Source organism: Zalophus californianus, chromosome 3 (genome assembly GCF_009762305.2).
Source record: "Zalophus californianus isolate mZalCal1 chromosome 3, mZalCal1.pri.v2, whole genome shotgun sequence".
Lineage (NCBI taxonomy): Eukaryota > Metazoa > Chordata > Mammalia > Carnivora > Otariidae > Zalophus > Zalophus californianus.
In genome coordinates, this window is record NC_045597.1 from 2,555,028 (window position 1) to 2,568,766 (window position 13,739).

General features: G+C 51.8%; 1 protein-coding gene across 3 annotated transcripts in view; it reads left to right on the forward strand.

Moving 5' to 3' along the window:
• Positions 1 to 13,739, forward strand: part of CARS2 (cysteinyl-tRNA synthetase 2, mitochondrial) — a 45,287-nt gene that overhangs the window by 2,166 nt on the left and 29,382 nt on the right. For all 3 annotated transcript variants that reach the window (XR_003519129.2, XM_027589576.2, XM_027589578.2), the window contains exons 3-6: positions 1,871 to 1,988; positions 9,400 to 9,471; positions 9,587 to 9,692; positions 11,880 to 11,963. Coding sequence is in view for 2 of the 3 variants with exons in the window: in XM_027589576.2 (XP_027445377.1) it covers positions 1,871 to 1,988; positions 9,400 to 9,471; positions 9,587 to 9,692; positions 11,880 to 11,963 (380 nt within the window). In the remaining variant the exon portion in view is untranslated. The remainder of the gene's footprint in view (positions 1 to 1,870; positions 1,989 to 9,399; positions 9,472 to 9,586; positions 9,693 to 11,879; positions 11,964 to 13,739) is intronic.

Sequence of the window (13,739 nt, forward strand, 5' to 3'; positions counted from 1 at the left end):
GGGATCGAGTCCCGCATCGGGCTCCCTGCTCAGTGGGGAGCCTGCTTCTCCCTCTGCCTCTCTCTCTGTCTCTCATAAATAAATAAAATCTTAAAAAAAAAAAAAAAAGAAGAAGCTGTGAGGTCTTAGGGGCAGGGATGGTCAAGCATGGCTCCCACAGCTCCTAAAGTAAAGGTCCAAATCCTAAGGACGTCTCTGCAGTTCTGGAAGTCTGTCCCGATGTACCGTCCAGGTTCACGTCTCCCCACTCGCCTCCCCAGGTAGCCACACCTCTATTTTATTTATTTATTTATTTTTAAAGATTTTATTTATTTGACAGAGAGAGACACAGCGAGAGAGGGAACACAAGCAGGGGGAGTGGGAGAGGGAGAAGCAGGCTTCCTGCGGAGCAGGGAGGCCGATGCGGGGCTCGATCCCAGGACCCTGGGATCATGACCCGAGCCGAAGGCAGACGCTTAACGACTGAGCCACCCAGGCGCCCCCACACCTCTATTTTAAAAAGGCAGGTACTTGGGGTGCCCGGCTGGCTCAGTCGGTAGAGCACGGGACTCAACCTCAGGGTCGTGAGTTCAAGCCCCACCCAGGGCATAGAGCTTACTTTAAAAAAAGAAAGAAAGAAAGACGTACTTAACAGACACAGCACTTTTTCTGTTCTAAATGCTTTACAAACACCAGCCAGTGTGATTCTCCTAAGGACACCAGGTGATGGTGCTGTTCTCCCCCCAGGGGCAGATACAGTGCCCGGGGAACCACTCCTGGGGGAGCCGAATGAAGGGCATGGTGATGACCCATGACCACGGTGACAGTGGCTCATACCTGGAGGAGTTGGTGCTGCAGGGCACCAGGATCGCGTTCAGCAACCCCGTGGCATAGCAGGATTCTGTCCGACTTATAAATAAGCAGCCTAAGCCTTCAACTGATTAAATATCTCGGCAAGAAGTTTCCAACCTGGCTTGGTCACTGGAGCTGTGTTTGGGGAGGGTAGTGTGGGAAGCAGACGGGGTACAGTGACGGGGCTCGTGTTTGAGTTACAGAGGCTGTGTCGGTGACATATGAGCATGAGATTTGCCAATCCTGAGTTCTAAGGTTGCTTTTATGGGAAACCAGATTCTGGATATTTTAAATGGCTCTTGAGCCCTTTTGGTTTTACACATCTGAGCTGCCCCAGTGTGGCATGCTGATAAGCTGGTGGGTTTCGTTTTGTTTTTTTAAGATTTTATGTATTTGAGAGAGAGAGAGCGCGCGTGCGGACAAGTAGGGGGCAGGGGCAGAGAGAGAGGGAGAAGCAGACTCCCCACTGAGCAGGGAGCCCTATGCGGGGCTCAATCCCAGGACACTGAGATCATGACCTGAGCCGAAGGCAGCCGCTTAACCGACTGAGCCACCCAGGCGCCCCAAGCTGGTATGTTAATATCCCACCACAGTGCGCACATTTCTTGGGAGTGACGCCATATAGCTTTAACAGCATCGTCCTTGGTCTGCTGTTCCTTCTGGTTTGCCGTAGTGAAACAGTCCAGTTATTCTAGAACATAAACAAGGACGGTAAAAGCTCTCAGTATTTTAACTACCTGGTGAGATTGTATTACCAGTGAATTGTTCTACAATTAAATGGTGTCAACTCACGTAACAGCTCCAGCGTTAAACATGCTCACCGTGTGCCTGACATTGAGGCGCTGCCTTTGTTGATTTCTTGTGGGGCCCTGCGTGGGCCAGTCAGCGGAAGTCTTTTCCTCTTCGTGGTGCTGTGGGACCCATCAGCTCCATCACACACCTAAAGTTTGGGGCAGCCTGTTAAGATGCAAGGCATTCCTTAAAGATCCCGCTGGGGACTTTGTGCATTAAAGATGCCCCGACATTTCTTTTCTTTCAGCTCGTACGTTAGATTTGATATCATCCGAAGGATCCTCACCAGGGTTTTTGGATGCAACATCATCATGGTGATGGGAATCACAGATGTGGACGATAAAATAATCCACAGAGCCGCTGAGGTAAGTGCAGAGGGTGATGTCGTCCATAACTGGATCGATGAGAGCGCTGTGCTGAGCGCCAGGTGACATCATCCCCTAGCTGCTCCGCAGGTGTGTTCTGCGTCTCTCCGTCCACACGCAGCTTGGCGGGAGCACTCTGACAGGTCATCAGGGGAGTCTCTGCCCTGGTAAAGGAGGCCTGTTTGATTCTGGGCACCGAAGCCTTTGATTCCTCGTCCCCTGCTGGAAGTTTGTCCCTTTCTTGGTCCCGTGGCCTCACGGCCTCCAGGCCTCCCACGCACGGCGAAGGCAAAGGGCCGCTTCCGGGCTAGGAAAACTTAGCTCACGGGAGGTTCAGTTTTCTCATTTGTTTAGTACACAGGGCACTTACCTTACAACTCATGCATCATTCAGGGGAAGCTTTTAGGGGGAAGTTTTAACTGAGGGGTTAAGTTAAATATAGGTAAATTTTTAAGCCTATTTTCTGGTTTTTATAATTAGCAACTTTAACAATTATCTCTAAGGATCTGCAGGTAATTGTTAAATGATCCAATCTATGCAAAAACCTATACCGAGTGCTTTATATTTCTGTTATTTTAGAAGATGTATGTACTAAAAACTGTGTATACTATTTTTTTTAGGAACCAGTCTACACTTTATAATGTTTTATAGTCTGCTTTTTCCATTTAGTATATTTTGAGTACTTTTTTCATGTTCTTAAATATTCTTGAACGTTTTTAAATAGCCGTATAGCATTTCATCACATGGAGATACTCTCATTTACCATTCTTGTTTTTGGACTCTTGAGTTACTTCCATATTCTGCTTTCTCTCAGATTTATTTTCTAGAAGCCATGTGTCCCTGTTTCCTACCAATTTGCCCTTTTTTTTTTTTTGGTAAAGTTTTACTTGTTTAATCTCTGCACCTGACCTGGGCCTCGAACTCAACGACCCTGAGATCAAGCATCGCATGCTCCCCCAACCGAGCCAGCCAGGCATCCCCTAATTTACCTTTTTAACAACTAGGTAGCATTTGGCATGGGGGCTGTTCAGCAGTTTCCCATCATTGGCTGTGTTGTTTATAGCTGTTAAAAATAGGGCTACTGTGAATATCTTTTTTTTTCATTCTGTCTCGTTTCGCTAAATACTTTTCCTAAAGTGGAGTCACTGGTTCAAGGAGGAATGGTTTTTTTAATAAGGTTTTTCTTCTTAGAGTTGGGTGGTTTAGAGTGTTTACTGATGGCGCCAAACCCAGTGGGGTTTCTCGGGTCTGTCTTTTTTTTTTTTTTTTTTAAAGGATTTTATTTATTCATTTGAGACACAGAGATACAGAGAGAAGAGAAAGCAGGAGCAGGGAGAGAGGCAGAGGGAGAGGGAGAAGCAGGCTCCCTGCTGAGCCAGGAGCCCGATGCGGGACTCGATCCCAGGACCCTGCGATCACGACCTGAGCCGAAGGCAGACGCCCAACCATCTGAGCCACCCGGGCGCCCCCCGGGTCTGTCTTGTCTAAACAGCTGAGCCAGTACGTCATGCTCCCTTATAGCAGACTCGATTTCCATTTCCAGAACTGTCCCTGAGCACGCATCGAACTGTCCGGGGCCAGGCCTGTGCCTGGCTTTGTGTCGAGAAAGGTGAGGAAGACCAGTCCTGGCCTCATGGAGCTTGCATCTGGGGAGGCAGACGAGCCCACAGAGAGACGCTCTGTGGGCGACATAGTTCATTTTATAAGCCCAGCTAGGGACGTGCAGGGAAGATTGTCACACCTCCGTGGAATGCAGAAGTGACTCACTGGAGGGGGTTAGCCCAGAATTAGCACTAGTAGAGGATGGGTGGTGAGGAGTGAGGGCAGGAAGGACATCTGGGCAGAGGGCAAGCGAGGAGGGGCTGAAAGGCTGCGTGGAGGCCTGCGAGGGAACCCGCTGTCCTCCTGTGGCCTGTGGGTGGGCTGGCGGGTGAGGCTGGAGAGATGGGGGCGGCTGGGCCTGGAGCACCCAGGGGACTTGCACTTTGTCCAGTAGACTCTTGGGGTGCTCTAGCCAGGCTCAGCTCCATCCAGTGGAGACCCCTCGGTGGTGGAGAGGACACAGTCGGAGACGGGCCCACAGACAGGGTTGGTGGGAGCTTCGCCCTGGAGAGCAGAGTGAGTGTGACGTACCTAAAGAAACGCAGACCTGGATACAGAAATCAGGAGCTCGGTCAGCTGAGGGCTGTGGTATCGTAGAGATATGTGTGGACTTTACCCCAGTTCCAGGCACAGAGCGCCTGAAACCCACGGAATCGAGTGAGGGAGAGTGTCTTCTGTGTGCTGATGAGATCACGGCTGGGCCCCTGGCGGGCTTCAGGGCAGGGGCTGGGGTCCCAGAGACCCAGCCATGGCGAGAGCTGGGACTTTTCACCCCCCACCCCTGGCATGGAGCTGATTGCCAGTGGCCAGGGATTTAATCACCTGTCCCAAGTCGTGAAGCCTCCATAAACACCCCCAAAATGAGGGGGCTCAGCGCTTCAGGCTGGTGAGCACAGGTGGGCGCTGGGAGGGCGGCGTCGGAGAGCCTGGGAGCCCCACCCCTCACCCTATGCTGCTCCTGAGTTGTGTCCTTTATCATAAACTAGGGATGGTAAGTGGACTGCTTTCCTGGGTTCTGTGACTCAGCTCAAACCCCCAAATTTAGACTCCATGGCAGGAGTTCAAGTGGCCAGGGGACCTATGGTGGCTGGTGTCTGAAGGGGGCAGTCCCATGGGGTCTGCGCTGACCCGGGGAGTTTGTGTCAGAATAGGGTTGAATCGTGGACACCCGGCTACAGCCGGAGAACTGGAAAAGTGGCTAGAGTTGGAAAAGGCACCGCGTGTTTGGCTGGAAGCGAAGGGTGGGCAGGCTAGGCCCTGGGGTTCATCACCGTCCCTGCTGCTCTCTCTGCCCCTGGGGTCAGGTGTCCCCTGGTCCAGCCAAGGCCCTGGGGGCAAGGTGAGTCGTCCCTTTGTGGGGAGCCGCAAGTGAGGGGACAGCAGGGGGCAAGGGGTCCCCAGGCAGGTAGTGCTTGTGGTAGGTGGCCGACCCACAGGATCCTGCATGTGGAGCGCGGGAGGAGGGGGCCTGAGTTTGGAGTGGTTTGTCCAGGGCTGTCTGACTTCAGTGTGAGCTCAGCCACTCACCAGGGGCACAGCCTTTGGATTCGAGAGTGAAGCTTCTGAGCAAACGGGAGGAAGAAAGGAGCGTCCTCTGATCCATGGGTAGGACGGACAGGGGAGAGGCAGAGGCAGGGGCTGTGCTGTTCCCCGAGAGCGGCTGGGATGGTCCCTGCGGGGCGCCTTGAGGGGTCTGGAGCCATTGCTGGGAGGGAAGGCTGACCCCAGAGGTGCTGAGCAGGAAGGCCTGCTGGACGGGGCCCTCAGTGGCTGTGCGCAGGGTGCAGCTAGTAGCCAGCAGGCCGTGGTCTCTGGCCTGGTGAGCACGGGGTTGGAAGGAACACCGCCGCAGGAGGCGTTGGTTATGGAGGAAGGTGACCCAGGTGAGTGTTTCATCTGCCCTCAGCCCTCCCCCTCCGTGGGGATCCGAGACCACGCACCTGGGTCCCCGCACTTGATGAATCGGGCTCTGCTGTGAATCTTCAGACTCGGAGGTGGACGGGTGAGCTGCAAGGCCTGCTGGGAGGCTGGAGGCCCGCTGGTGGGAAAGGAAAAGGGGAGGGGTTCGGATGCCGGTGAGGATGGGCGTTGGACTTCAGGAGGGAGGGGCGGCGGCACAGGGTAAATGCAGCGAGAATGAAGTTACTGAGAGGATTTCACAGATGCCGCGAGGAGGCAGTGCTTGTTACTTTTAAGAATTGTATTATACTTAGCCTACGAACAGGTTGATAGAATTAGCTGAAAGATTCTGTGTATAGAGAGCGTTTAATTTTTGACACCTGAAAATTTCCCTCCTGTCACATGGCAAGATGCTAACATGGCACTGAATAGTCGTTCTCACAATATCTTTAAGATGATGAAGCGTGCATCTGAAACACGGTTATGAACGCATCTGTTTCTTAGTATCTGGCAAAAAGGATATTTTTTATCTAATGCAACCTTTTAAAGTGATGGCAATGCTCTTCATGCCATCTGCTTCAGCACTTGCTTGTACATACGATATTTTATATTATAATATTACACTTTTCTGGATCTCTCCCTTGACTTTGATGTTCGGCACAGTGTTACAGTTTGTCAGGGATAAAAACGGCCGGCGGATTTCCAGGGGGAGCCCTACGAGAGGCGTGGTACGTGTGCATAGTCGCATTTTGTAGGAAAAATTGGGATGAATGTGTCAGAGTGACCCAGGCCGAAGGTATTCTTTCTCTGCTGCTGGTCACTGGCCCCTGTTGCCTTCTTTGCGGGAAGAAGGCTGGTCGCTGTGGCTGAGTGTCGAGGGCCCGGCCGGGGGGCCCTTGCTGCGGGCGAGGCAGCTTGAGATGGTTTGTGATGGTCGGGGCGAGTTGGACAGTGACCTGAGATCGAAGACTGAGACCGCATTTCAGCTCCCACCTCGTGCAGTTTGATTTTCGGAGAGTGAGAGCCACGCTGTCCAGATACATGGTGTGACCCGCTGCCGAAAGAGTAAATTTAAAAGTAAAAGGTTTCGTTTTATAATATGATTCCACTCCTCCGTGCAAGGACGGCAGTAGGTTGGTATCCCACTTACAATGTTACAATGTTTGGAAACACCTCCGTGTGAGCTGGAGAAGCCGCCTGTGGAGCGGGGCTTGCGTGTTTGGGCAGGGCAGCGTGGTACTTGCTAGGTCATTTAGAGGAGTGTGTGTGCGCGTGCCTAACATTCCCTTTCAGAACCAAACACGTGGATTCTAGAGTTCATATGCGGCCAGGAAAAGTCTATAAAAGAGTATTGGGGCGCCTGGGTGACTCAGTCGGTTAAACGTCTGCCTTCGGCTCAGATCATGATCCCAGGGTCCTGGGATCAAGTCCCACATCGGGCTCCCTGCTCAGCCGGGAAGCTGCTTCTCCCTCTCCCAGTCTCCTCCTGCCCCCCCCCCCCCCCGGCCCTGCTCGTGTGCTCTCTTTCTCACTCTCTCTCTGACAAATAAAAATAATACCTTTTTTTTTAAAGAAGAGTATTAAGGAGGGAATAGTCCTGCCTAATATTAGAACATTTTTAAAGCTATAGAAAATTTTTTGTTTTCATATATTCTTTCTTTTTTTTGGTGCAGCTTTGAGGTTGACCAGATCTACAATAAATTGCACTGAGTACATACGAGGTGTACAGCACGATAAAATCTGAACCCATCACCAGTGTCAGGATGAGCATCTCCATCCATTGCCCCCGAAAGCTTCCTCTGCCCCTTGTCATCCTTCCCTCTTTGCTGCCCTGCCCCCAAGCTTTCACCAGTCTACTTTCTGTCACTGTGAAGGTGGTAGACCTTAAACATTGTTGTGTGGATACATTGTACAGACAGATAATGGGACACACTAGGAAGTCGGAAATAGACACAGTAAATAATGGAAATTTGTGATAAAGATGGCATTTCAAATCAATGGGGAAGAGAGGAATTATCTGGCAAAAGATGTTGACGGTTAGGTAAGCATCTGGGGGAAAAAGTAAACCCAGGAGGAGTGGCGGATCTCACAACCAGATCCGGGGCAGATCGAGCCTAATGTAAAAGAAATGGAACCACGAATTACTGAAAGAACCTTGGGGCACTTTTTATAGCCTCATACTGGGAAGGCTCTCCTAAATTTGTTTCCAAACCCAGGAGCCATTTGGTGAAAAAGATTTGAGAAATACAAAAGATGGCTAAATATAGAAATAACATTTTCTATAGGACATAAACTAACCATAAAGTTAAAGACTGTGACAATAATTGAAATTCACATCAGAGAGAAAAGGCTAATTTCTTTCATGTAAAACTACTTCCTACCAATCGACAAGAAGAGCTCTACAAGTCAGCGGAGAAATGGGTGTGGTGATTACAGACTTAATATAAATGGCTCTAAACCCGCGAGAGATGTTCAGCTCCTTCAGAAGAGAGACGTACACGTTAAACGTACAGCGAGAAAGCGTGTGTTAGCAGTCCTGTCGCCGACGTCCAGAAGTGCCCCCCCCCCCCCCCCCCCCCGTGCGGTCGGGGCTCAGTCAGGTTCAGGCCGGCGCACCCTCCACGGGGGCAGCAGGTAGCCAGCCCTCCGACCAGCGGTCTGGCGTCTGGATCCGTACTCAGGAGCGGCCTGGCCTGTTGTCAGAGCAGAAGAGGAGGGCGTGAGGAGGGGGCCCGGGGAGCGGCTCCTGGTACGCAGGGCGGGCCGGCCAGCAGGACGGTGGTGGTAGTGGAGGGAGCCAGCTGCAGGCCGTGTGTGCGGGGCGCTGCGTGTCAGGAGGGGGACGCAGATCCCTGTGTCTGGAGCTGGGTGTCCTGTGTCTAACAGAGGTGTGAACACAGCGTTGTCCATTCACGCGGTCGTCTTTCCGAGATGCACACGGATCCTCGTAGCAATCTTGGGGATTGATAGGTGGGACCTCTCCATGTTGCAAAGAAAGCCCCAGGCACAGAGGCTCATGCCTTGCCCACGGCCACACAGCTGAAAAGTCACTTTGTTCACCAGATTTATTCAGTAAATGTCTGGTGGTCGTGGTTTCTGGGATGATTGCCTTTCTGGGGCCCGGGGCGGGGAAGAGCGTGGCCGCGGAGTGACGGGGCTGGCCGGGGCCTCTCACTGAGAAGGTGGGGTCTTGCCGGACTGGAGCTGCGGTGTGTCGGCCATGGAGCGGAGCCCTGGTTCCGGGGCCACAGGGGCGGGGGCTGCAGTCCCGGGCCCTTCGCAAGCTCCACGGGGTCCCATACCTGTCCTGCTTTTGTTCTTGGAGCGTTTTTTTCTGCTGAAAAGTAAAAAATGCTTCAGGGAGCCTGGTTTTATGTGCCAGTGCCCTCAGCCCCTGGGGCTGCAGGAGCGTGCCCCCAGATGACCCACGCTCAGAATGTGACGTCTGTCTCCGGGGGCTGCCTGTGCCCCTGCGTCCCCCCCCCCCCAGCCCTGCCACCTGCCCACTGTTTGCACCCGCTCTGCTGCTTTCCAAACACTTCTTAGAGAGTTCCTGGTTCATGTATTTTTGACGGGTTTTCTTGCCCCCCCACCCCCCCCACCCCGAGTGGAAGGCATAAGAGAGGAACCCAAGTTTCTGGTTACGATGTAGACTGGATTGAGCTAGCCTGCCCTTGCCCTAGAAAAGCGGAGGCTTTTTTGTGTGTTTTGGGGTTTTGTTTTGAATTATGTAACAGAAATCGTGACATTGTTTATTCCTTTTTTCCCTCTAACCAGAAAACGGGGTCAGTCAGCCTTTGTGACTAGCTAAGTTACCAGAATGAGTTTGGGAGCTAAAACGAAAGGCCCGTCTGTGAGGCCGGCCGCGGGGGGCCCGACCTGCTGACCTGCTCACCTCGTCTTTCTGCAGATGAACGTGTCACCTGCCTCTCTCGCCAATCTGTATGAAGAGGATTTTAAACAAGACATGGCAGCCTTGAAGGTGAAGGGCGTAGCTGAGTGTCCTCGCCGCGAGGGGGGCCTGAGCGCTGAAAGCCGGTGTGGCCGACCGACGCCTTCCACCCGTGGAAGGTCATCTCTCTTCTGCTTTCCATCAGGTTCTCCCCCCGACTGTGTACTTGAGGGTAACTGAAAATATTCCTCAGATCATTTCTTTCATCGAAGGAATCATTGCTAACGGGCACGCTTATCCGACAGCACAAGGTGGGGTTGTGTTACTTAACTGGTCATTGGGTAAATACCAGTGGGACCTTGAGAAACTGGACGTGTGTTTGCGAGTTGTTGGAGTTGCCGAGTGATTTACTGTCTTCTCTGGTTCACTGTGTTATCCGACCGAGGTGCCGGACCGTTCCCTAATGCGTCTCGTTCTCCTGCGCCCCCCCCCCCCCCCCCCCCCCCCCCCCCCCCCCCCGTCTCCCGCTGGCCGCTCCCTGCTTGGGGTGGGCCTGATCGCGTCCTTCCAGCACACCTCACTGCTGCTGGCATGGGAGCCGCTGCTTTTTGCCTGGCTTTGGCTGCCGCTGGGGTCCCCGTGCTCCTCAGCCACGCCTCCCCCTTTCCAGCCCTTTCCAGCCCTTTCCGCCCAAGTCCCACCCGTCCTCACACCCCGACCGAGCTTTCTCCCTCCCGGGGCGTTTCTTCTCCGCTCGGGGCTGAAAGCGGACTTCCAGCCCAGCTCTGGTGCCTGCGCTGTGCCCACTGGCCGCCGGGCACGTACCGCCCTCGCTTGCTGCTCATGCTCTCGTATTCTTTCCCTTCTGGGATCGTAAAAACCGCTCGTTTTTGGTGAATGAGCCACTAGCATGCCCAGCCCAGACTTGGGATGTGTCTTGTAATGCTTGTTGCAAGTCAACAACAGAGTATCAAGCGTGCGAGCAGACACCATTTCTGCGGGTTACCGACTGTAAGCCCCGCTCTTTCAGGGGTCCCGCCTGTGCGCCTAGATCCCTGCGAGGGGCCCCGGGTCCCCAGGAACGGGCACTGCCTTTCTCAGTTACCTGTATGTACACCAGAGTTTGCAGCTTTCTTACTTTACCATATTTGCTATATTTAGATTTTGTCTCCAAGAGAAACTTGTTTTTAAGGGGCCCGGGTGACTGAACTAGAGTTTTCCCTGGAAAATACAGGCGTTGTCGTCCCACTGCCACGAGACATGAAATGAGACAAGCAACCCAGAGTGAGACTCTTGGGGGCAGAGGGCCAAACACGCCTTAGCAATAGATGCCCCTGGTCTGTTGCTTTATGACAGTGCTTTATTGTAAGCTTTTAATAGTGATAATGTAAATACAATGAAAATAAGTTGACAACACAGACTCCATTAATTTGGACTTTGTGACAATGCCATAAAAGCTTGGCTGTGATTTAAATTTTGAACTCTTGGGGCGCCTGAGTGGCTCAGTCATTAGGCGTCTGCCTTGGGCTCGGGTCATGATCCCAGAGTCCTGGGATCAAGTCCTGCGTCCGGCTTCCTGCTCAGCGGGGAGCCTGCTTCTCCCTCTCCCTGTGTCGCTCCCCCTGCTTCTGCTCGCGCTCTAAATAAATAATAAAAATCTTTAAAAAAAAATGAATTTTCAACTCTTTGTGTAGAATCTGTTTTTGTTCAGCGAACTGATAACATGAACACAGGTACGGAGAAATGTCTCCTCCGTGAAAGACAAGGCATTTCCAGAGTGCTGCTTATGTCCTGACTTCCTGGACGGCTGCTCGCACGGTAGCCCCCTGGCTCTTCCCCAGTGTACTCGGAGATTGCGTGTGAACTCTGAGTCGGGGTCCTCCCCTCCTCATCCAGATCTGATGGCCCAGTCCTGGGACACAGCCCCGGGGGGGCTCCTGCTCCAACACCTCCTTCCCCGCTCCTCGGTCAGGGTGCTTGGAGGCGTCTGGGATCTAAGCAGATTTTCTGGCTTAGACCGGGTTTCTCTATCAGCTGGTGCATAGCGTAAAGCGCAGAGCTGGATGCCCGCATGTGGTGACACTTTTCCTTCTCGCTAAAAGGAACCGTCTCAACATTTGACGCAGATCTTACACTTGGGTTTTCATTTCCACCTCTGGACATTCATGATGTGCCCAGATGCGTGCTCTTACAAAACAGCAGTGCTGGTGTTCATTCTGATTTAGAGATGGAGCACAGGGGCCATGTGAAGGCCAGATGCCATATTCTGTGTTTAAATGCTAGTTACTTGTTAGCTACTATGCTTAGATAGACGCTGATATTTAAGGTTCAGAAATGATGAATTCTTTTTAATTTTTAGTAATTGTTCATATTCTTTTCTGAACTGATTTTTTTATTATTTAAATTTTTCTTGTTAATGTACAGTGCAGTGTTGGTTTCTGGAGTAGAATTCGGTGATTCAGAGAAATGATGACTTCTTCATTACCTTTATAAAACAGGCAACGTCTACTTTGACCTGCAGTCGAGAGGAGACAAGTACGGCAAGCTGGTCAGTGTGGTCCCCGGTCCCGTCGGAGAGCCAGGTGGGTGGACCCCAGCCTCCCACTTCGGGGTCTGGGGTCTGAAGCGCAGGCTGGGCCTCTCAGACCCAGTGATGGTGCCCGATCGTCCATCCCAGCAGTGTTGTAAATGTCCCTCATTGTTTTCAAAGAGACGGAACTTCGGAGTGTGAAGTCCCTTGGCAGGTTGTGAATGTCCTCCCTCAGCTCTTCTCCTGGGGGACGGCACAGTCACCCGGCCACGGGCTTCCCATGGGAGCACACAGTCGTGCTGTCGCGTTTTAACGCTCTCCGCCATCTGGCTGTCGTACTCAGTTCCATCTATAGTTTGCCGTATAGTAAGTCCCCATAGGTATTTTACCATATATTACATTCCTGGTGTATTTTAATTTATTCCTCTGCTCTGTTCTGTTCCAATGATTGTTAGATTGAAGTCATTTTATGGAGAAGAAGTATATACATAGAAGTAAATGGAAAATAATTTTTAAAAAAATTTTAAATTAAAAAAAAAATACTATTTAAGGGAACCAAATAAAGACAAGCAAAAACCCCAAAGACAAATTGTCCCAAGTAATTTCTGTCTTTAACCATTATCCTCTGCTGTCTAAACGATGCCATTTGTTTTTTCATTTTTTTATTTTTTCAAGATTTTATTTATTTATTGGACAGAGTGAGAGAGAGCTCGAGTGGGGGGAGGGGCAGAGGGAGAGGCAGACCCCCCGCCGAGCAGGGAGCCCGATGCGGGACTCGATCCCGGGACTCCAGGATCGTGACCCGAGCCGAAGGCAGTCGCTTAACCAACTGAGCCACCCAGGCGCCCCAGCGATGCCGTTTATATTTAATTACTAACAGTATTGTTTGACTTCTCAGAAATGGTGTTTGTTACTCTTACTCATGAGTATGCTGCTCCCTCCTGAAAGACCAGAACCGAGCGCCGCTAGACCGCGCACGGGTGGGTTTGCCTCTGTGCCCTAGGGAAGCAGAGGACATGTTTCTGAGACACATGTTCTAGCATCAGCGACGCTTTTGTGTTTTAGTAGACTTTAGGGGCGCCTCGGTGGTGCAGTCAGTTAGGCGCCTGACTCTTGGTTTCAGCTCAGGTCATGATCTCAGCGTCGTGAGATCCAGCCCCGTGTCGGACTCCATGCTCAGCAGGGAGGCTGCTTGAGTTTTTCTCTCTCTCTCTCAAATAAATAAATCTTTAAAAGAAAATAGACTTTATTTTAGGGCACTTTTAGGTTCACAGCGAAGTTGAGGGTTAGGAGCAGAGATGTCCCACATTCCCCTGACCCTACTCACACACAGCCTTCCTGTTATGAACGTCACGCGCCAGAATGGGACATCTGTCACAGCGGATGACCTGTATGGACACGTCATCACCCTGAGTCCATGGTGTATATGAGGGTTCACGCTTGGTGATGTATATTCTTGGGTTGGATAAATATGTAACGACACGTGTCACGGAGTCGCTTCACGGCCCTCAGCCCTCCCCTGTGCTGCAGCTGCTCAAGCCCCTCCCTCCTCACCCCTGGCAACCCATGATCTCTTACTGTCTGCATAGTTTTGCCTTTTCTAGAATGCCATAAAGTTAGAATCGTACACTCGGTGGCCTTTTTCAGACTGGCTTTTTTCACTGAATACACATTTAGGTGAAAGTGTGCATTTAAGCCACCAGGTCCCATGGGGACCCAGGCAAGGGCAGAGCCCCTTGGGGACCGTGGATTTAGCCACCTTCCGTGTCTCTTTATGGCTTGATAGCTCGTTTCCTTTTAGTGCTGAGTAATAGTCCCCTGTCCGATG